Genomic DNA, 25,361 nt, shown 5'->3' with positions numbered 1-25,361 from the left:
ATAATCGACACATGAATTTCTGTTATCTTTTCTATTTGTCCGTTTCCCGTCGCGTTACTCGTATACCAGAATATTCTAGCGTCTTCTTTTATACACTTGTGTTTAAGCCTCGTAGCCTATGTTAAAATACTTTTGTGGTCCATTAAGGTCTAAAGGAAATTATCATGATCTAAAAACTCGACTGATTTGGAAGTTATAAAATATGTTCCATAATGCGTAATGAGTTTGGAAATCCCCACTGTCGATTTTTCTTTTTACCTTATAGGTAACGTAACTCTACATCTACACTTCTAATGATAAATTATCTGCTTCAACAAATACAACAAAACATAGACGGGTTGTCGAATGCGTCATCTACTGTACAGAAAACACACGATAACCTTCTCTCGTGCAGGACAAGAGGTTGCCTTGCCAAACGAAAGAAGATTTAGATTTCGGAAGTTGTACTGAATATGAATCACCTGTGATTATTATAACCATATTTCAAAAATTTTCCTCATTAATTTGAAATCCACATTACAGTGCATTTGTACGATATGTGAAATGTAGCACTTACAACAAATAAAGTCGCAATGAACGAGCTCCCAGCAACAGTCAGGGTCAGAGTTTGTTCTGGTCGAGGGACGGGATTAGACTCAAACGTATACGTTCAGACCAACACAAATCTTGTTCGGTACTGATGTGCGGTGAAAATAATTCCGTCATACGTGTAAAAGACACGTTAAGATGAATCATGAGGCTGTGACATACATTATTCGGTATAAATGCACGAGGATATATAACTTCGTATTAGTATAAGAACGTCTCTTGAAGAAACATCTGTCTAGCTACGATGAATCGCTGCATGGAGTAACAAGTGAACGAAACTGCAATTCTTGAACGATTATTCCATCGATCGTAAGTATACCTTTTATGTTTGATACCATTTGCTAATTTCTGCATTAGAATTTCTTGTGTTGCTTTTTATAAGAAAGTCTTCGCGTGTATATTATGTTTCCTAGTAGGCTACAAACTTTATAGTGAAAGTTCACCCAACGGCTAAGGACAATGCGTTTTATAACTTCATTTAGAAAGTGATAAGATAGTTAGAGAGAAGATATCTTAAGTCTTTTCAATATCCTTTGGTCTATGTATCAAGATATCAATATTTAAACATGAATGCCCCTCTGACGTGTCGCCCAAATTTATTATCTTTGAAGGAGGTTGATAAGTCATTTGCTATAATTACAGTCTTGCAGTTGTCATGTAGATAGCTATTATTTGTAAGTTATACAACAGTAAGTATATAAGAGGAACTCTCTCTCTCTCTCTCTCTCTCTCTCTCTCTCTCTCTCTCTCTCTATATATATATATAGGCCTACAGTGAAACCAACTTGAAACTTGCGTGTCGCAAAAAACATCTACGCACTTTTACTTCTGTTCTTGCAAATGTTATGTATAGTGCTTTCAATTAGTTAAGCTTATAGAAAGTTAAATGTAATATTTGAACTTGTATGCTACTTGAATTTTATTTATTTATTTATTTATTTTACATTGGTCTTTCTTCAGAATAAACAATGATTGAAGACTTGCTGATCAAAGGAAAAATTGCTGATTTCCCATTTATATTATTAGTGGTTTTGTAGTTCAAGAAAAGCGGAAACCTAAGAGGTTATTGTGAGGATGTGAGTTTATAAGATTAAATGCCAACCTGTAATGTGCAATGGCTAAGAAAATATAAGGTTAAATCACTGATCTTATTTTATGGCTTATTGATTCCAATTTACTCGTATGTTGTGTTAGAAACATAGTAAAATATTTATTCTTTTAGTTTGGCACAGGGGATATTTGCTTAAAGTACAACCGATTCATATTTTTAAGGCGTCCGTATATTTCTATACCACAAGAATGCCGATTTTTTTTCTATGTGCTATATATATCTTCTTGTCGAAGAATCCAGTTTAGAACTATCAACCATTATCTTTGACAAGATAATACATGATGATCTGTGAAATTCACGTACTTGAAAATATATAAAACATGTAATCAAGAAAAGCCTTCCATAACAGAGTAATTTGTGTTTCTTTGAAAACCAGTGCATAGAAAACTTTTCCCAAATCGGAGAATCTATCAAAAGTTTAACTCTATTGGGTCTTGAAGTGAGAGGTGCAATTAGTCAATGGCCTGTATTGATTTGATTATACTTTTGAAATTGAGTGCTTAGGACGCGGGGAGATTGGTTATGGAAAAAATCTAAAGAATCTGGCGCAGGGAAAATTGTTCTTTGGTATACAAGAAAAAGGTGACTTGAGATTTATAGAAATTTAACATTCCCTATAATAATGTGTAATTTATATTATGGTACACACATTTGCAAGATGAATTTCATATAACATGTTATGCAAACTCAGAATAGTTGTATTACATTAACTCTTGAATAATAATAATCATGATAATAATAATAATAATAATTAACATTATTATTATCATCATCATCATCATCATTACAAGCTAATCTACAACCCTAGTTGGAAAAGCAGGATGCTATAAGCCCAAGGGCTCCAACAGGGAAGAAAACCCCTTGGGGAAAGGAAACAAGGAAATAGATATACTAGAGAAGTAATGAACTATCAAAATATATCTTGAGAATAGTAACAACATTAACTTAGATATTTCATATATATTGATGGTGTTATTATGGAACACGGACAATTTTACACCATGTGCTCAAGAACTAAATATTTTCGTATTGCATGAATTTTTTTTTCTCATACAATTGACCAGGTTATTTGAAACTATTTCTATAATTTTATAGCATGGCGAAACTGAAAGGTTTTTGAAGGTTTATTTCTATGGATGTGTTTCTTGAACAAAGGTTTTTGGAAAGTAGATTTCCATGTCTATTTCTTGCTAGTACTGTCCAAGGTTATTGAAAAGCAGACTTCCATGATTCATTTTTACAATTACTAATTATTATTATTATTATTATTATTATTATTATTTTTATTTTTGTTTTTTTCCCATGAATATTTTTTACAATGATTTTATTATTATTATTATTATTATTATTATTATTATTATTATTATTATCATTATTATTATTATTATTATTTCCATGGCTATTTTTAACAATTAATTATCAAGGTTATTATTATTAGTATTTCCATGACTATTTATTATAATAATAATAATAATAATGATAATAATAATAATAATTATTATAATTATTATTATCATTATGATATTTCCATGACTATTTATTATCATTATTATTATTATTATTATTATTATTATTATTATTATTATTATTATTTTGGTAGAAGACCCCCTTCAAGGCAAGTTTGGTTGAAAATAATGGCTGGTATTTGTTTACAAGAGCACGCTCTCCATATTCTTCCAAAATATTGCATTCCAGCAGCTCTCCTCTTCTTGTACAGTGATTAAGAGGTTCTTTAAATCCTGGGAAAGCAAAAAAGAACAAGATATGTTGCGCAAGATGGTAGGGGGAGGAGTTGGTTGAGGAGGTACTAAACGACCACGAACCTACAATGTCTACATAGTTAACCAAAGAGTTTTTGACGTCAGTGCACATTTGGTATATATTAAAAAAATATACTAATTTAAAAATGGAGTAATTACTCAAAAGTGTCACTGTTTATGAATTGTATGATTTATTTCGTAAATACTTGATAATAAATCTTATCTTTTTTAAAGAAACTTTTTATGAGAATGACTATTTTTGAGGCGTATGTCTGTTTTCATTGGCGGGAAATTGGCAGGCATTCTTAGGCAGTGGTCAATAGATGGCGTTAGTGTAGCGAAACGTCGTCTGGGAATACTAGTCATTCTCAAAATAGTTTCTTTAAAAAAAAAAAAAAACTTTGATAAGATTTATTATCAAATATTTACCAAACGTGAATTATACATTTCACAAATAGTGACACTTTTGAGTCATTACTCCATTTTTAATTTAGTATATATTTTGAATATATACCAAATATACGCTGACGTCACGAACTTCTCCTTGGTTGACCTTGTTGACAATGTCGGTTCCATGTCGTTTAATACCTCAATGAACCCCCTCCCGCAACATATCTTGTTCTTTTTTGCTTTCCTATGATTTAAAGAACCTCTTAATCACTGTACAAGAAGAGGAGAGCTGCTGGAATGCAATATTTTGGAATAAATGGAGAGCGTGCTCTTGTAAACAAATACCCAATGGTGGCCTCAGTAGCATTAATTTTGCTGTCTATTTTTTCAATAGTTCGAATAATACTCGTTTATGTATTACTCCATTCTGCCAGTAATTGAGCAAACGTCATTCTCATGGTTGGGAAGTCAAAATCAGGAAGTCCAAGTTGAGTATTTAATACCAAGTTGATAATTTAGGTGAAGAAAAAGTTATCAGCTACGCATTTCGGGAGGACTATCTGCCTTCCTCAGGCTGTAGTGGAATAGGGAAACGATGCTAGCAACGTCTTTTTAATGGCAATGTTGGCTCGTGGTTAGGGTGGCTAGATTTACATTGGCCGCCTCCGGGTATGTGGGCGTAGCAAGTAATGACGTACTTGAGGCGTTGAATTCTCATTGGCTGATACGCTTCCCAGGAGGGAATGGTTCTCAGTCAAGCTGTCTTCCCGCTCATCTAAAGGTGGTGAGCTGCCGTCTTGTTCTGTGCTGACTAGGCTCTGATCGGTGGAAGCATTCGCTGGGCTTGAATTGGTGCTAGGCAATCTGCTTGGCTGTTGATCAGAGTGGTCTATGTTCGGGATGTCTTTTTCGGTATTTATTCTTGAGATAAGATTCCTGCAGCACGAGGGTAGCAAGAACATCACTTGTGGCGTGGTGAGGGAAGGTTTTTCACATTTTTCACACTGTATGAGGAGAGCTTCGAGAATCCTTAGTCTTCTACTGTCAGGAGCACGGTTAATGATCTTGGTACTCTTGACGATCTCTCGTTTAATGTTGTGGTTATGCACTTGAAGGGCATGAAAGGACAGTCTCTTAGACAGTTGCATATTGGTCATTGCTATGTAGTGTCCAGGGCATTCTGAAACTGGACGTAGGTACGAATAAACCATATTGTACAGCCTAATGAAGTTCTGAGTCGGTGGAGCTCGGTTTTCTTCATAATGAGGGTCCTCGTCTTGCCGTCTGGTAGTAGACTGTGAACTTGATCTTGGTGTTCACATCTACAGGGGAGACGTGGTTGCTTACGATGTCCCTCACTGCTTTTTCATCCTGATTTTGACTTCCCAACCATGAAGAATGATGTTTACTCCGTTACTGGCAGAACGCAGTAATACAGAAAAGAAGATTATTCAAACTATTGAGTAAATAGACTGCAAAATTAATGCTACTAGGGCACCCATTATTATTATTATTATTATTATTATTATTGTTATTATTATTATTATTATTATTATTATTGTTGTTGTTGTTGTTGTTGTTGTTGTTGTTGTTGTTGTTGATGTTACCTAAGCTACAACCCTGTAAAAGCTGGCTGCTATAAGCCTGTAGTTGTTGTCGTTAGCTAAGCTACAACCCTAGTTGGAAAAGCAGAGAAAATAGCCTATTGAGGAGAGGAAATAAGGAAAGAAATAAACTATAAAGTATATAAGAAGTAATAAATAAAATATCTTAGGATCAATACTGACTTTAGAATAGGTTGTCATATAAACTATAAAACGAGACATATGAACCTGGTCAACAAAATAAAAAAAAAAAAAAAAAAAACATTCGCTGCATGTTTGAACTTCTGGAGTTCCACCGATTCGACTGTAAGATTAGGAAGATCATTCCACAATCTGGTCAAGAATAAAACTTCTAGAGTACTGTGCAGTGTTGAGCATTATTATGGAAAAGGCAAAACTGTTAGATTTAACTGCATATCTAGTACTGCGTACAGAAAGGTACACTGTTGGAAGATCTGAATGCAAAGCATGGTCAGACTCATAAGAAAAAATCTTATTCAACATGCATAAAGAACTACTGAACGATGGTGCCAGAGATTAATATCAAGATCAGGAATAAGAAATTTAATAGGCCACAAGTATTTGTACAAAAGTTTTCTTTTTATAGTTGATTTCTTTGTTCTGAGATGTAGATTTCTATGTCTGTATTACAGTATTTTTTTTTCATGGCTATTTTTCAGCAGTGCTGACTAAAGAGTTTTGGAAACTAGATCCACTACTGTATTTCTTAATAGTTTCGGTTAAGGTTTCTAGAATATAGATTTGCATGGCACTTTGTCTTATTGGTGCTGGCCATGGTTAATAGAGAGCGGTTTTTCATGCATATATTGATTACCATTAGTGGTGAATAATGTTATTGAAAAGTTAATATTCGTGACTGAATATCTTAGCATTGGTAACTAAGTTTTGTAAAATGGATTTCCATGACTTTATATCGTGTCTTTGCTGAATAAGCTTTTTGGAAGTAGATTTTCATGGATCTATATGTTAACAGTGCTCATCACGGCTAAGGAAAAGTAGAATTTCAAGACTGATTTTCTTATTAATTCTGACTGATGATTTTGCAAAGTAAATTTCCATAACTATTTCTTAACAGTGAGGGGTAATGTATTTAAAAAGTAGTTTTCCATAAGTGGATTGCTTCCCTGTGGTGATTAAGGTCATTGAAAAGCAGAATTCCATGACTGTATTTTCTAGTTGTTCCAAGTGAGGTTTATGAAAGAAGATATCTATGACTTTTTACTTTTGCTGATCAAGGCTATCGAATAGTAGCTTTCCAGTGTTGACTAAAATGATTAAAAAAAAAGACTTTTATGAATATATTTGTTACAATTGCTGCATAAGATTAATGAAAAGTTTATTTCTATTGTTGTATTACTTATCAGTGCCGACTTAGGTTTTTGAAAAGTAGATTTCCTTAAGTTTTTCATACCATTGTTAATCAATGTTATAGAAAAGTAGAATTCCCTGACTATTTCTCAGCAGTGCTGACCAAGATTAATGAAAAGGAGATTTTTAAGGAAGCATTTTTTACCAGTAATGTTGTTGAAATGTTGTTTTCATGACTGTTTTAGGAAAGTAGATATCCAGGTTTCTGCTTCTTAACAATCGTTTCACAGTAAGCAGAATAATGAGAAACTCAATTTCCTCATTTCTATTGGCCTGAGGCTAAACTATCTATTTTAGCTTTTCGGTCCGTGAAATTAAAACACTGTTGCTGGACCTTGGTCTTCTGGAGGTGTAGGCTCCAATAATATTTTCCCTTATTTATCAAGGTGGCTTATTTTTTAGCTCTTAAGCTTTTTATTATATTCTGCAAGTTAGGAAGACGTTGTTTTTGCAATTGTTGAAGAATTGGTGATGTTACTTCTTTAGGTAAATTATTATTATTATTATTATTATTATTATTATTATTATTATTATTATTATTATTATTACTTGCTAAGTTTTTAGAGTTTAATTTCATAGAAAATTTATGTTATTTCAATGGTTTTAACCCTACACTCACCACACAAAGATCTTCAAACATCAATTTAATAAAAGGAGTGTGTATTTCAATGGCTTTAGCCTTTGTCGAACGGCAGAGCCCTCACTGTCAGATCTTTGGGACTTAATTTCATAGAAAAAGTATCTTCATTTCATTTATTCTAGCCGTTTCTTTGACTACACATCTGTCACAGAATGATCTTTAGAGTTTCATTTAATTAAAACGTGTCTATACGTAGCTTCTGCTTTGGCCATACATCTGGTACTGAAGAGATTTTCAGAGCTTAATTTAAAAAAAAGGTGTATTTATTTCAATCGCTTTAGCCTCTACTTTTTGTCTTAAATCGTTGAGTGTTGGCCTAATCAAAGTTTAAATCCATTGAAATGAATGTAAATTTTTATCAAATTAAACTCAAGTATGAGTGAATACTGGTTTGCAGCCACAGGAAACGTCAAAGCACTTTCTTTTAATGAAATTCCACTTTATAGATATTTTAATCCTCTGAGTGTTTGATGTGCAGTCTAAGCAGAGTCCAAAAGCATTGAAATTTATATAAATATTATGAAATCTAACTCTTAAAATCGTAATGGATGCCATGGTGCAGCTACCTTTATCGAAGTAGTGATGAAATAAGTTAGAGAAAGGACAGTGAATTATGGAGAGAGACTTCACTTATAAAATAATTGAAAGTGTGTTAAAGAAGACAGTCTATGCAAATGTTAGCAAGAGCAAATTAATGAAAGTGAATGAAATTCTGGAAGGTACAGTAATGAATATTCTTACAGGTGATGGAAGAGTGAAGAATGATTAGTTCAATATTTTAGTAGTTAGTGTAAGGATAGATGAAAGAGTAAGATGAAAGTCGGAAGAGAAGAGATGGTTTTTGTAAGTGCGAAGTTTAAAGGGAAGAGGAATTGTTTAAAAAAATCGTCTCTCTGGAAATGACATGTTAACATTGGGTTAAAAAAAAAAATATTGTTAAGGTGAACCTTTTACTGTACATCATATTTAGGGAGGGAATTGCAAAAAAAAAAAAAAAAAAAAAAAAAGAGAGACTAGGTGCAATGAACGGTTTGAGAAAACAGTTGCTTATGTGAGCAAATTGTTCAGCAGGCTTTAGGATTGTCTAGTCATGCAGAGAGAAAGGTTTTGTTAGTAGGTGAAGTGTGTGCTTATCAGAAGAGTTAATAGAGAGGAAATGAAAACCAAGAAGATGCTGAAACAAGGGGCCTTTCAACTTCCTAAATTAGTCTGCAATCAATGATACAAACACTGCATCACAACCATACAGGTGTAAATAGCACACAATACTCACAACTCATAAGTATCTCAAATACAAATTTCGAGGGCAACTATTTCCCTGTAATAGTTGATGGCACACAAATAGCCTATGGTGGTCACAGTATTAACCCCCTAGTTCAACCAGCAGAAGAGACTCCCTTGCACTGTTGTAGTGCCACTTGAGACATTACTCAAGAGTCTTTATAGCATTCTTAGAACATCTACAAACTTTTTAACCTTCTGCTTCACCTCTAGTCTTGCTTCCTTTTTTGTTTCCATCTCATCTGTCCAACTTCTCAACTTTTACTTCAAAGTGATCCAAGTCTATACATCCAGTCCATCGGAAGAGATGCAATCAGGATTTCAGTTAGCTTAGGCCACATAGTATAGGTATTTGATATATAAGTTTATTAAAAAAAAAATATCACACGTAACAATTACTTAAGGATTGCTACTGTATACCCACAAAAACTTTCAGAAACTCTACGGAAGAAGAAATTTTCCATTTCTAGCTGGCAGGGTATGCATCCAGGTTTCAAAAACCGGTTTAGTCACAGACTCACAATAAAGTGACTGTCCTTTAATGCGGAAAGGCTTCTACAAGATGCTGCTCCATAGGATATAGGGAAGGAACTATGACTGGTTGGAGACTTAAGGGGATTCTACAATAGTATTATATGTTATGCCAAAGCTCCAAGGAGTAACAAAGGATGAAGAATTTATCTGATAGTTTGTTTGGTTTGTGATTCTATTGTTTAAATTAATCAAACATGGATATTGATTAAATTGATGCTTCAGTTGCTTCCCCACCCCTTTACTCTTTCAGTGATTAGATAAAGGCACATTTCAAATAACTTTTTTTTTTTTTTTTGTCAAATGCACTACTCAGTTATCCTAGTGTTTTTTGTTCCCTCTTGTTAGAAACTTGAATGAATATAGACAACAAACAATGCACTTTGTCTACCTTACCATTAATTTTCCATACCGTAGATGAATTTCCATTTTGAGCTGAAAACTGAATTTTAGGGCAGTCCTTAAATATAAATGCTTATTGAAAATATATTATTTATAAATAACCCCGCTCTCCTATTCATTGATCCTGTATTATACTTATTATCATAAGGATGATCTTGTTGACGGTGATGGCAATGGCTAACACTATGGGAGTGGGAAGACAAATTATTAGGACTTGTCTTTAAGGGTTTCACCATAATTTATGAAGTCTGACTATGGGAATTTGGGGAAGTAGGGGTGTGGATTATGTAGATTAGTAGTCCATGTAGAGGAAGTAGGGGTGTGGATTATGTAGATTAGTAGTCCATGTAGATATTTTTCGTCAAACTGATCAGTATCAAGATTACTATAATACTGTCCCTTGAGCAAGTGAGTGATTTGGTAACATGGCCACTGTAGTATGGTTGCTTGGTGAAAGGATCTCAGATCAGTGGCCATAATAGCACCCCGAAGAAAGTTACAGCAAAGCCACCGTTCAATGCAAATAAAAGCTATAAAATGAAAGGTTGCGTCATTCATGGGCTTCATTTCTGTATAATCCAGAAGGGAAATATAAACTGTAACAACCCTCCCTCCAAATACGTGAATAATGGTGAAAACCAACGTTATAGAATTGAAGAAAGTAGTTTTCTATCTTCTAATTTTGCGACCATTCCGGTACAAGTTTGAAACAATTTCAACAGCAAATATTTTGTTTAATGCAAGACAACTGCGTTTCCTGTCAAGATGTTGAATACAGAAAAAAAAAAGATTGAATAATTTGGTGGGTACTATTTTAGAGCTTATTGAATTTACAAAGTTATCGACTAGGTAGACTTAAAATATTACTTATTTAGTTAGGAGCTATTTGTATTAGCAAGTGCCTCTAGTGGCACAAAACTAGCTATATTTATCCACAGCATATGAAATTAGAGATATTTATATGTCCCTTCGTATTAAGAAGAGAGAGGGAGGGAATTACAGGTATGTGAAGCAATTGTAGACGGGGTATGATGAGAAAAGGAAAGATCAAATGTACCTGTCAAACCAAAAGTAACAAGAAATATAGAAAAAATGAGTGAATGAAGAACAACAATTCCAATAAACCCAACTGAGAATTGAGAGGGACTGAAAACCATCCAAAATTAAATTGTAAAGAAGTCTTAAAGACAGGAAAAACAGGGACACTTGAATCATAGGGAAAGGAAATGAGAAACCACGTGGTGAACTAAGGAACAGGGGTTAAAAGTCATTGAAACAAAGTTGAATTTGCTATGCAAGTTTCCAAAGCAGATATTTCTACTGTGACACTAATATAAAGAATGTGTTCTGATTTGTGCAATGATACGTAATGCAGAAGCCGATTGCTACTTGGATTTTAACACGTAAAGAAATTGCATTTTGTTTTGAAACGTATTTTTGTCAAAGTATATAAAAAATATATGTATTTCTGGTATCATCTGTAACGATTTTTCTTTTCTTTCCAGGTATAATTACATCTGTGAAGAATTTTATGGATCTTCTATAAGGTAGCATATTTTGATGACCTTTTGTTCGTGCTCATGCTGTTACTACCTGTAACAATACCAACTAAAAACATGCCTAGTGCTTTTTCAGAGGAAGACTTCCTATATTCTAAATATCTAAAATGTGTGTTAGTTCATGGGTGTCAAGCTGTGCAAGATATAGTTCGTGCAATATATAGAAGAAAGTGTATGAGGACAAGGAATGGAACTATGTCTATAAGAGACTTCAATATTCGTGCCAATGTTGATCCTTATTATGGTGGCATGTCCTGCTTCTTGGATTGCAATATAATGGAAGAAAACTTCGATATTAGTTTTGGTTATAGACTTTTGAAGGAAGAACATATATGTGGTGAAGCATTTAACGGATTCAGTGAAGTGAGCAAAGATCAAATGTATTACATCATCAACCAAAGAAACAAGGTTTGCCATAATTTTGGAAGAAATACTGACATTTCTGTTCAAGTAGATATTCTGAAAACCTGTATAATCGGTATTTACCAAGAGGCTAGTAAAAAGTTGAATATAGATTTTAATAGTAATGATAAATGTATTGTAGAAAAGATAGATGGTACTATGAATGCAAAAGTTACAGAGGCTATTGGGAAAAATTGCTTGGAAGGTTTACATGAGTTTAAGGAAAGTTTAAGATTTAAAATGCTGTCTAGTGGTAGAGATGAGCTTTTTGACTATTACAGAACACTTAAAACTCTTAGCCCATGCTCTTGGATTAATGATGAAAACCATGCAGAGATATTTGATATTGAGAAAATATTTACTGCTCCCAAAATATGGGCTAAAAACACTAAGACTAAGGTAGACATTTGTATGAAGAACTTGTTAAAATTCAAGCTAAAAACTAAGACGGTCCCCAATATTTTATTTATCAAAGGATTAGCAGGATCTGGTAAAACGTCTTTGTGTCGTTATTTAGCTCATAGCTGGTATAAAGAAACAGGAACTATTGATACGCTTGATTGTTTTGAGTTGGTGATTTTGATAGAAATTAGACGGTCCAGTTCAGTCACCCTGATAGAATATCTGCGTGAAGAATTATTAAGTGACACTTGTTATGAATTTAAACCTGACCATATCATATGTTTGATGGAAGAAATGAATCTTCTGTTTATCATTGATGGATTTGATGAAAATCCAACCAAAGCAGGGGCCTTGATGCAAGATATCTTTAATAATTTTCAGAATAAACGCATGATTGTGACATCAAGATTGAATTATGAAAAGGAAATTGGAAGTATTGCAGAAGAATTTCAGCTACAGCCACTTACAGTAACACTTGAAGGGTTTGAAGAATCTGAGCAAAAGGTCTTTACAGAGAAGGTTTTCAGTATCGTTGACAGAAGTTGTGAGGGATTTTTGAAGTACTTGAATGGCCGAGGAAGAGTTCTAAATAAACATTTAAAGCTTCCCCTAACAACATCCCTTCTTATTGTTCTTTGGATGGAAAAACCTAAAGTTGTAAATAAGATAACCACAGCAACAAGTCTCTATTATGAAATATTTTCCCTTTATCAGGAAAAGCTGGCAGAACGCTTAATAGTAAATCTTAGAGCCCGTCAACTGGAAGCGCTAAAGAAAAAAATTCCAAGCCTGCTATTACTTTTAGGTGGTCGAGCATGGTTTCTCCTAACACTGGAAAATGGTTGTTGTGAGCTTAGTGATAGTTTGAGAAAAACATTAGAGGAGAAATGTGAAGAGAGAGGAATTGATGCTTCTGAATTTTTTTCGGCTTTTCTTATGTGTGAAGTTCATCATTCAAAACTCAAAAATAGTAATTCTATACTGAACCATAAATACCAGTATTCTTTTATACACAGAACCCAAATGGAGTATCTTGCAGCAGATTTCTTAGCACAGGAAATTAAAAATGGTTCTTTAACGTTATGTGAAATAGATAAAAAAGTCTCGGACTGGAGAAATCATAGTGAGGTATTGGTATATCTTAGTGGAAACATGGCTAAGAAAAATATTTTGAAAGGCAATGAAAAGGCCTTCTTAAAACTTGCTGAAAAAACGGGTGCTGGATCAACAGATTTTCTTTACTGGTGGAAAATAATCTCTGAGAGTCATATTATAGCAGATATTCCCGAATCTCCAGATAAACCCATATACTACAAGAAAATTCAACATCCAGAACTTGCAACAGCAATATATGACAAGCATCTCTCAGAGAATACGGACTGGGATCTTGATGATAAAGAGGTAGCAGCTGGGTTGAGATTAATGAGTCTTCTTAACCCAGTTTGCTTATCAGCTACAACTTTGTCCATTAATATACCACATGGTGTTGACCCTCTAAATGTACCAGATTTTTATGATGCATTAAGTGCAGTAGAGGATCATTGGAATAAAAAAATAAAGAAGAAAAAAATTAAAATTTCATTACATCTCTACCATCATAACAGTACAAGGAGTAATGGCAGTACATCTGAACATTTTTTGCTAGCATTGAAAAATTGGGCCGAACTGCAAAATTTTACTGGAAGCCTTAAAAACGTGACATACTCTTTGGCTGAAGGTTATCCAAAGAATATACGTTGTTTAATTACGGAACCTTGCGCTTTGAGATCTTTTGAAAATCTTCCAGACTCTGTCAGATGCTTACGATTGACTCTTGGATTTTCTCTAAACACATGTACACTTGATGACCTAACAAGAATAAACTTCACAGGAAAACTGGAATTGTTTATACCGGACATGTGTGATGAACAGTTGAACACGCTTATTAAAGTCATAAAGAAACTATCCGGGTAAGTAGAAAATTAGCATGTTTAAATTTATTCCTTAATTCTTATATCCTGTTTTTGTACATGTATCTTCCATCTTTCCATTAGATATTCCAGTTTGATAATTAGTTAGATTTCATGATATTTTGGATTCATTATGGTTATTAGTATAACTCATTATTACTAGCCAAGTTGCAACCTTAATTGGAAAAGGAATGTGCTACAAACCTAAGGCCCCCCAACAGAGAAAGCACGAAAAAGAAATGAAGTAAAGAATAAGCTATAAAACAGAAATAAAAATGGAGAAGTAAAGAATAATCTAGTTTTCCAAACTTTCTAAGTGGGTCATAAAGACAGCTGGAGGTTTTCATGGATATAAAAGGTAGAAAGACAGAGTTTGGATGTAAATTAGTGGGGTGGAAAAGAAAATGTTAGTAAAGAAAAAAGGGGTTGGTTATTGAGATGCAATTGCATGGTAGAAGAGATGAGCAGGTGCTGGCACTAAAAAAGATCGTAGCCAGATGGAGGTGAGAGAGAATGATGTTCAGTAACAGAAACAGGGCGGAAAATAAAAGATAAGTAAAGGGAAAATGTAAAACAAATTATTGGCAATTTTGTGCAGAGAAAATTCTTAATGAATAAGCTGACATGAATACAGCCTTGCTTTAATGGAGCGAATACTTTGAAGGGCGAGTTACATGTGTAGGAAAGAAAGATGGAGATATGGAGAAGCAAGATTTGAAAGTCTTGAGTGCAAAGATGCTTGTGGAATCGTAGTGTCAGGAGGTATGGCAAATTTGTTAATAGTGCAGTCACATTCTTACTAGCATGGCCTAAGAACAGTGTTGGTCAATGGTACCTAAACTATAACTGCCTTTGAGTTAGTCTCTTCCCTGAGGAGGAAGTTTGTAGTGGAGATATGTATTAAACTGAAAGCCCGGTTGGACACTTTTGGGACTATACAGCAGGTCCCTTGAAGGGCTGCCTTTTAGGTTATCAATATTTTGACATTGAGTAGCTTGGTCAAGTTTTTGAGTTTAAGCTCATGATGAAACCTTCATCTTGCTTAATTGTTTTTGTCTGGCGAAAGATTTTTCTCCCCATTCTCATCAACTTATATCCATGAGCAATCAAGTCACTTTGCTGATGAGCCAGGGTGGTGGAAGCAGATCTGCATTTGAGTAGATAGTTCTTAGTCCTAGTGTTGCACTGTTGCACTGGCATGCGCTGTTGGATATGGGTCAGGAATGTTACTTATCTTTGGTAACCTAATATATGACTGAACTGCATATATAAAGGAGGTATGGGGGTCATCCTTAAAATGGAAGCTGCATAGAAAAAGTCAACCAATTATTGTCTACTCCACCCTTGATTAAGATATCTAGCCACTGACCTTCAGACAGTGTATATTGGAGTTTCCAAAAAATAAACCTTAAACTAACCATCTTGGAACATCGAGAGACTATAAGGTCAGACTTCTGACAAAGCTGCAAGATCCCCAGAACTACAATAGTAATCAGCATACTTTTTAGATACAGTTTGGACACTTACCTCCTGCTTTAGATTATCCAAGGATTCATGAAGTGGTTTTGGTGGCAAGATCAGAAAGTTGCAAACCTTCCTGCAGTTCCCACAAATATCAGTGAAAGATGTATGATGCGGCATATTTCCTGGAAAAAGGACATTTATTGACATTCATTATGTCTTATGTCCCACCATTGGATTATTATAGAATAAATAGAGACAATTTCTACCCTGTTCTTGGTCCAGTGTTATAAAACATCAACAGAACTGACAAGGCTGTCTTACCTGGGGATTTAAATGTTCGTGTTGATAAAACAATGCTAATTGAGAGTTGCCATGTGTCATCTTGATGCAAGCAATGTGAAGGTTAATGGCATCAGACTCCTATTCCTATGAGTTGAGCGCAATCTTGTCATTAAGAATAGAAAATTCCAGCTTTTGGGAAAAATCAAAAGAATATGGATGCATTAGAGGTCCAAATACTTGCACATGCTAGACTATGTCATAACCAAGCATAGCCACAACAATAAAAGTCGATTCATGCGGGTCAGATTGTTGGACAAATCATTGACTAGTGAGATCCATGTTCAAAGACAAAATTTGACATTAAATCCCCATGCAGGACACTCCTAAGATATTTATTTGTTGTGGTCTTTTAAAGTAAAAAAAAAATGAGATTCTTTAAGTGCTCAAATTGTTGAGTCCCTCTCCTTAATTGAAACTCCTGATGATGATCCATTGACTGAGTGGGAAAAGTTTTGCAATTTAATAGAAGATGCTGCAAAAGCAAATTTTTTCACTAAGTGTTCTCTTGCAAATTTAATGAAAACTAGTATCATTTATCAGTTACTCAAACAAACAGGAAGCATATAACAGATATATTGCAAACACCTACTGATTACTCCTCGCACAGCACAACATCAAAAATGTAAGCTAGGGAACGACTGGTGGATTGAAAGGGCTAAGGAAATTGCCATCAAGTCTACCTATAAAAACTACAATCTTTTGGCCAGCATACTTTATAGCGCAACCATCCTTAAAAATGGGACTAAGAGCATATGCATGATATATTGAACTATCATAATGCTATTGATGAGTTATTCATGCTCTGCCAAACCTACAACTTGTCAAATTTCCAGAATTGCACGAAAGTTTTAGCTCAATAAAAAGAATTAAATAAGGCCAAATTTGCAATCTTAATGGCATTGTTGGTGAAATTTTCGAGCTCATACCTTCTCTAAAGCAGATGCACTAGATCATCTGTGGCCTATGCAGGGAAGAACTAATACTGAAATTCTGTATAGACTCTAATAATTCATATCTAAAAGAATAAATGAGAATGAATTGACTCCAAAACACCCAAAGTACTTACAGCATGTGAATCTGTTTTGCAAAAGACCTATTGTGGGCTCATGAAACAATGAGAGACCATCCGTATGATTTTTACTCTGAAGCTAATACAGAAGGAATACAGTTACCAAAATAGACTTGTTTTGCATTTATTGATCTTACCAAGGCCTTTGAAACAGGGGCCAAGCTGCTCCTATGGAAATTACTTACTATACATGGAGTTCCTAGAAAATTTCCTTCCAACATGGAAGCACAAGTCTGTATTGGTGACTTAGAATTCTTATCCTTTCCCCATGGAAATGGGATCTAAGTATGGCAATCAGTTTATCTCCATATTGAGGAATTTATCACAAGAACGCCTTGAAAATAATGGGCTGCTCAAATAGGATACTGGATGGATAATAGTCTGTTTGACAGATGGTTAAAAGGCTGTTTAAAAAGATTCATATAATAATTGATTGACCTGCAAAATGCTGATAAAGCGGCCGTTTTGACACACCTCGGAGTCAATGCAACACATCTTAGAATCCCAATATTTGATGTACCAGGCACTTAGCTTCCATATAAATACATAAGAAGGGAAGACCTACTGCAACAAACTAAACTAAATCAGATTGTTGATGTCTTCACCATTAATGATGCAAAACTGCTGGTGGTGATATTTTTCAAATACCTCAGTTGCATTGTTCCATCCATCAGTGTCATTAATTATGATGTGCTGTAAAAGATAAGCAGTACTTCACATGCTTTTGACAGGCTACAGACCAGGGTTTTCCAGAACAAACATCCAAGACTGATCATCAAGTTTATAAAGCAGCATTTATCTCAATTCTCTTCAATAGCACAGTAACCTGGGCTCTATATTGATGGTATATTAGGCAACTGGAAAATTTCATATCTCCTGTTTACAGAATATTATGAGCCTCACCCCTGAAAAATCGGAATCTACACAGAGATTCTGGAACAAAAAGGATAAACGAGAATGAAATACATGCTCACCAAATACCAGTTATGCTGGCTGGGTTAAATGGTCCATATGCCTGAAGAATTGCTTCAAAAGAAGAGTGCATATATTAACAACTTACCAAAGGGCTACAAAACACCTGTCAGTCCCAAAAAGAGGCACAAAGACTAAGCTAAGTCATCCTTAAAGATATGCTAAATACCAGCTTCCAACATGGTACTCCTTGCTACTGACCATATGCTCTAAACTCTGAAGAATGACTATTATAATTGGGGTCGCTACTGTAAAACAGAATCACATTGCACATCTCGCCCTAAAAAGGCAACTGCAACTCACCAGGAAAGAGGTCACCGTGGTGACGGACCGAAATGCTCATCTGACATGTCCAACAAGTGGCAAGGTACATACGATCAGCACACAAGCCCCTCTCCATCAAGCTAGGGGTAAAGGATTTGAATTGTCTTTGGAAGCCAATGTAGGAATAGATGAAGGTTACGTTAAAGCCACTCTACAGTTTGGAAACTAAATTGGAAGGTTGAATGTGAATGAAAGAAGTACAGGAAAGAAGGGGGCTTAGATACAAGAAGCGAAAAAGTCTGTGTAAGATTGAGACAGCAAATAGCACAGGGCGAGGAAGGAAAGTTTTACTTCAAGGGAGCAATGTGTGATTTTGTAGTTAAAGGATAAATATTGTTGTAATTTTACTCCCACCTTTGCAAGAGCTAGGGTATTCCATAATAATTATTAAATTTTGAGCAAACATGATGCATAAAGTAATTTGAATAGCATTAAAGTTGTCTACTCTTTAAGAATACAGTGGAAAAATTTCGTATAAGATTGCAAAGAATTTTTATAGAAGTTGTTATATTAAAAGTAACAATTCAGTCTTTTAAGCTGTTAGGTCAAATATGCATTCTCTTACGTTCAGATACTTCTGTGAACCCAACTTGCTCATGATTTTCCCTTCATGATAATCTATTTTAAGAGGGTCCTACAGAATAAATCTTATGTAACTCGAAAATTACCGGGAAAAATGATAATGTACAATTTCATCTAATTCACTTTTTGTGTAGGAAATGAAATACCCACAAATATGGTACTGTCAGGTAGTAATTTTAGATTGATTTTGAAAAGAAAGAAAATGCCAATCATTTATAGTAAAAAACATTTATAAATTCCCATTTAAAAAAATAAAACTGGTTAATTGTTCAAAGAATGCATATCTTTTCATAGGTTAATTATGAAATAATTCACTCAATATGTTGAGAAGTAAGTGGAAAGATCTTTGCAGCGTCCTTTTGACCCTTAGATTTACCCACTTCATGGTCTCATATTCTACCTCCATTCCCTTTCTTAGCAGTTGTAGAGTTCTTCTCCGAGTTCCACTTTCAGATCTGTGTATGTTATCCTATTCATTCTCAGAATCTATATCTTGCTGTTCTGCTATTCTTGACCCTTCTCTTTACTGTCCTGACGCGGTAATGGATGAGCTATTGGTAACCTACGAGTGCTCGGTCGTCAGATCAGACTTTCAATAGTCAGTCATACGATAAATTCAGTTAGCCTTGATCATCCGTGTTATCACACTATGATAGCCATATCTGCAATGTGTGATTTATATATAACTAACCACGTGTGATCCCTTAGATGTTGCTGTGTGTTATGCTGCTGAAAGATACTTGCGATTACAGAATTATACATCAAAGTGTGAGAAATGATGTTAAATATTTGTCACTTCTAATACGAACGTAAACAAAAAACTTGATAGAAGATAATTAGTGAGATTATAAAAAACGCTGAGAAGCTTGAAACTTTGTAAAATCGTGGCATCTATGTGAAATGGGAATAATGCAGTATTAAAGTCTTCATAGAGGTGTTTTTGGTCATACCAATAAAGAGTCAATAATGAAAATATACAGTATAAAGTGTTTATCATGCAGTTTCCTTTCTTTTATGTTCGTACACATTCGAAATGAGGATTTCTTAGAATATTTGTCAGACATAATTTTTGGCGCTGCCTACTCATTACTCAGTACTGTTACCTGGAAAGCATAAATTTAAAAGAGTTCTAATCAAGCCATTCCTTTAATCACTTGTTTATTTCTTTTCCTTTTCTCACTTTGAAAGATCGATGTGAAGCAAGAGACAGACTCTTTTCTGAATTTTTGTAATGTATCCTACCCAGACGTTTTTCAAAAGTTTTTTGGAAGTTAAGTTTTACTATGTTATGATCAAGAGCTTTCTTCGTGACACTGTGACATACTAAGTTGTTGAAAGTTTAACCCATAAAGAATATTTCGTTGTATGGAAAGGTTGTGTCAAGAAATTTCCATTTTTGAGTTAGATCTAAAATAATTTATTATTTCCCATTCAAATATAATATATGCATTTTTTATTCTTATTTTTTCAGGAATGATTTGAAAAACCTGCATTTGACGCATAGCAAGCTGACTTACAATAGCGTTATGGATCTAGTAAAAAGTATGAATGGCATTTTGAAGAGCACCCTATACATTACTAGGCTGAATTTCAGAAATGCAAGTGAAGAAAAAAAACTACTTGGAAAGGCAGAGTTCCGTGTTGAATGGATGGACTAATAGTAAGTGTTGTCAGTGCTAACAGCATTTCTATAAATTCTCAAGGTAGACAACATTATAGAATGTAGTGATTTTAATAAATGGGGAAGGAGTGAAGGCTCTAAAACCACTGGAATTAAGAAGTTTGTTTAACCACAAGACTGGATATGTAAAGGAAAGGAATGTCTTAGTAATTGAATCTATTTTATCTGTTTCTATGTTTATACTTTTTACTAAATTGTCGGAAAGAGATGAATAAGGTGTAGGGAACAAATGACTTTGCCAGTAGTAAACTGGAAGCTAATTTTGCTATTCAGGTTTCTCTGTGAGGATGTATATCAAGTGATCGTACATTTAGGGAGATGAGGTGAGAAAATCGTTTTCACGTCGGATTTAAAGCCAGAGAAAGAGGAAGGCCGAGGGATGCTCATTTTCTTGGTGCTGAATCGGTCCCAAAGATTCTTCATTCTCTTCTCAAGTTTTCACATACAGGAAGTCGACCGTCTATTCACTTGCAAGCAATATTCTGACCGTTACTAACAAAGGATGTCTAAAGAATAATGGATTTTTATAGTAGTAGATCCATCTTTCTATCATGAAATGGTGAATTGTATAGTAGGCTATTTGATAAAAACTATCTGATCCGTGTGTTATCATGGATGACATGCAGTACACGGAACGGAAGAGGGTCAGCAAGTCACTCCATAAAAGACTGAGCTCAGTTAAACGGTAAGAACACCCGTCAAAGACAAGAAAACAGTGTGGCTGTGGAGGAGATTATTTTAACTGACAGGTAAATAGCTTTATTTTATCAAGGGTTCAAAGTTAATTTGGTGTTTTCCTCGGTGGCAAAAGTATAAAATACCGTGTGATAAACTTACCGTGAAGAGTCATTATGGACGCTAATGGTTACTTATTTCTTATAAGGCTGTTAGGCCCTTTTCAATGACATTTCTAAAGAAATATAAGCAATAACTTCACTTAAAAGTTTCTAATAATGTTTCAAGTATTTTATTTTGATGTTATCTTCTGTTGTGTTGTTGTAGTGTAATGGATTGAAACTTTTACATGAACAAGAGATACAAAAATCAACCTATTAAATGGACATGATTCAAGAATGACAATCACCAGATATAATCTTGTTGCAATCGTAAAATAATCATTATACTTTCAAAGTTATTTTGGTTTCAAGCTAATAAATGCCCTTTCCTGTTACTATTAATGGTGATGTTTTTATATTTGATTATTATTATTATTTTTTTTTTCCATCATCCTCATTCTTTTCTTGTATGTATACCAAATACACCTTGTGAAAGGTGTATTGGCGTTCCTGAAGAATTGAAAAAATATTCCTTTATCAGAATTAGGGACTTACTCCTGAAGTCCTGTTTATTATCACTTGCAGCTTAGTTACCTATGGCCATACGAACCTCGTGGGGTTACATCACGAATTATTATTATTGTTATTATATTTTCTATAGATCTTGAATATATATGTATGTATATATATATATATATATATATATATATATATATATATATATATATATATATATATATATATATATATAAAATTGGGGACTCTTGACTACCAAATAACCGCAGTGTGAATGATCTTGACCAACTTTTACAGGTCACAGTCCTAATTAGTATCTAAAATATGCATATCATGTCATGTTTTTTCATTAGCACTTTGAGGAAACATTTTGCAAATAAATTGTAGCATTTCTGGTTTAGGAGTTCAAAAATAGACAAACAGTTGTGAGAAATGTTTAGTAAAAAGTGCTCTGTTTCTGGCCCTTCAAAATCAATTGAGCGATATCTTTGGAACACCGACAGCATACAAAACTGCTGGTAGGGTAGTAGGTTGGCCAAGTCACCAGTCACTCATTGAGATACTACCGCTAGAGAGTTATTGGGTCCTTTGACTGGCCAGAAAAGTACTACGTTGGATCCCCCTCTCTTGTTACGGCTCATTTCATCTTTGCCGACACTTACTTAGAACAGTTTGGCCTATTCTTTTCATATTCTCCTCTTTCCTCATACACTTGACAACACTGAAATTACCAAACAATTTTTCTTCTCTCAAGAGGTTAACTATTGCACTGTCATTGTTCAGTGGCTGCTTTTCTCTTGGTAAGGGTAGAAGAGACTTTAGCTATGGTAAGCAGCTCTTCTAGGAGGAGGACACTCCAAAATCAAACCATTGTTCTCTAATCTTGGGTAGTGCCATAGCCTCTGTACCATGGTAAACAGTCTTGGGTTAGAGATCTCTTGCTTGAGGGTACAATCGGGCACACTAGTCTATTTTGTTTCTCTTCCTCTTGTTATTTTGAATTTTTATCCTTTTGTAATATTCAAATTTTTACAGTTTATATATGAAAGATTTATTTGAATGTTATTATTGCTCTTAAAATTTTCTTGTAATTTTTCCTTATTTCCTTTATTCACTGGACTATTTTTACCTGCTGGAGCCCTTGGGCTTATAGCAACCTGCTTTTCCAACCAGGGTTGTAGCTTAACAAGAAATAATAATAATAATATTAATAATAATGATAATAAAGGGGGGAAATCATTTCTTAGGGGTTGATGTAAACCTTAAAGTCATGAAATGTTGCTGGTAAACAAACTCATTATTTGTCTAAGAATATATTCCAATTACCTTTTGTTGGGACGGTTAACTTCAATGGTTATTGCCTAGACTCTAGAGGTTACTGCCTTAAAAAATAAGAGACTAAACAAACTGAATTATCTTTGCATGGGTGTACTTGTTTAACTTTTGGCCGCAAAGTGCTAATGCTTGAAACAAATTCCGGCTCACATACTTACTTAAAGCAACTTTAATTTTGCTCAAATGCTCTAAAACCACAAACTGAATGGAAAAAGTAATGATTCTCTGTTAGAGAGTGGTTAACTTGATATAAAACGTCCCTAAAAGCCAGAAGCTGATAAGAATATAAAAATGGATATATATATATATATATATATATATATATATATATATATATATATATATATATATATATATATATATATATATATATATATATATATGTATATATATATGTATATATATATATACACATACACACATACATACATACATACATACATACACACACACACACACACACACACACACACACACATATATATATATATATATATATATATATATATATTACTAGTAGCCCCAAAACAACTGGGAAATAATACTACTTCCACCTAAAAATAAAAGAAATGAAACGCAAATATCCTTGTGTGGAGTCTAGGGCTTGGTTACTTCAGGAGAATTAACTCCTTGGAAAGACGAAACTCGGGTATAACACATCTGTATTGGGGACATTGCAAGCAATGTATGAACACATATATGGGCTTGGGGGGAAAAATGTAATAAAATTAGGTTTTGCAGTAAGGAGTTACGCACAAGATAAGGAATGTAAGGCTATATCTTCGTGCTATCCCAGATGTCAAAGGCTGCTCTCGCAACTGACAGGGAATGGGAGTTATTGAATTTGTGTAGGGTTACCTCCTTCAGAAGCAGTTTCTGAAGGACTGGATGACAAGAATGAAAGAATGTTTCCATTGATTCTCCAGGGAGGAAGGATTCTACTGGGAAATTTGCAATGCAGAATGAATGAAACTCTGGACTCTGCTGACCGATGCCAAGACTCTATCTACTGTGTTAAAGACCAGTATTACCAAGGTCAGTAACTTGCTATAGCTCAATTAAAACTGAAACTCTCAAAATTCAGAGAAACAATATGCATAATAATAGTATTAAAAACAAATAAACAAAACCTGAGTATTTAATTCAATGTCAGTAGCTGAAACAAACAAAATTAACCACCTCACGGGTTTCATAAACATTCAATGTTAGGCTGAAATGAAATGGAAAATCCTTTGTTTCGAGAGAGAGAGAGAGAGAGAGAGAGAGAGAGAGAGAGAGAGAGAGAGAGAGAGAGAGAGAGAGAGAGAGAGAGAGAGAGAATAAAAACGGGAGAGGTGTTTTTTATTATAAATTTTCCAAATTCTTAAAATACAACCGTGGGAAACTGCAAAGAACTACTTTGTCAGACCAAAGATATCTTTGGAGAGTTGTTTGGGGCGAGAATCAGTATTTAGGATTAAGGTTGTGCGTCCGGAATAGGACGCATTATAGGTCATGCATGTAGGACTAGTTGTCCCTTGCTTTAGATGCAAGTGTGAGCGTCATAATAAGCAATAGGAGATAAGTGCCGTACTTGTTTATGTAACATGTCAAGTCGAATGACAAGATCTCCAAACTACGAAGAGAGAAAGAAATATGTATCCTACAGTAGACTACTGCCATTTACTTGTAGGGGAAAATGAAGAAATTCTAATGAAATGAGAAGAGTTGAATAAATGGCCCACATTCTAAACACTTTACAGACCTCTGGTTTTTATCTTATGATAAGAGTTTGTTCTTCCATGTTTCCTTTTGAAAAAATAACATCCGCTTTTGAAATTTTGATCTTTCGTTACTGGGCGTGTGGTATTGGGTGTTATATATTGATTTTGATGAAGAGAGATATAAAAAAAATCCTCCAATTACCTATCACAATATTTGTTTAGCAACATGGATGGAAAAGTATTTGTGAATAGTTACAAAGAATTTATCCCCGAAAGGCATTTTTAGGCCTTGGCAATGAGGAAGACATATTGGAGATTGATGAGAATTAGCTTTATTATACAGAGGTATTTTTTTTATGTGTGTAGCAGGGACAGATTTTTACATTTAGTTTAGGCCATACAAAATATTTTATGGAACATTGATGCTTAGATCATAACTGTTTTGCGCAAGCAAGCCACAGAATATTTGGAGCAATATCATTTCGCTAAATATTCATTGTAGTTCACCGATATACTCAGATATGCTTTGTAATAGTTTGTTTACGTACGCCCTGAAAAAAAGAAAGTTGAATTAAAAAAAAATTTCACT

At 34.2% G+C, this 25,361-nt stretch overlaps 1 protein-coding gene across 1 annotated transcript; it reads left to right on the top strand.

Moving 5' to 3' along the window:
- The first annotated feature begins 635 nt into the window (after positions 1–635).
- Positions 636–20,534, top strand: LOC137641517 (uncharacterized). Its single transcript, XM_068374139.1, has 3 exons — positions 636–897; positions 11,202–14,008; positions 20,233–20,534. Exons 2-3 carry the CDS (start codon positions 11,277–11,279, stop codon positions 20,417–20,419), a joined length of 2,919 nt encoding a protein of 972 aa, XP_068230240.1. The 5' UTR covers positions 636–897; positions 11,202–11,276; the 3' UTR covers positions 20,420–20,534.
- The last annotated feature ends 4,827 nt before the right edge of the window (positions 20,535–25,361 follow it).

The sequence above is a fragment of the Palaemon carinicauda genome, chromosome 5, assembly GCF_036898095.1.
Source record: "Palaemon carinicauda isolate YSFRI2023 chromosome 5, ASM3689809v2, whole genome shotgun sequence".
Lineage (NCBI taxonomy): Eukaryota > Metazoa > Arthropoda > Malacostraca > Decapoda > Palaemonidae > Palaemon > Palaemon carinicauda.
Note: the sequence above shows the minus strand (reverse complement) of the source record. Positions and strands in the feature narration are given on the sequence as shown.

Excerpts from the sequence above, each read along its gene's own strand:
- LOC137641517 (XM_068374139.1), top strand. The coding sequence starts at position 11,277 with ATGCTGTTACTACCTGTAACAATACCAACTAAAAACATGCCTAGTGCT. Across the intron at positions 14,009-20,232 it reads GTCATAAAGAAACTATCCGG|GAATGATTTGAAAAACCTGC; the intron begins GTAAGTAGAAAA and ends TTATTTTTTCAG.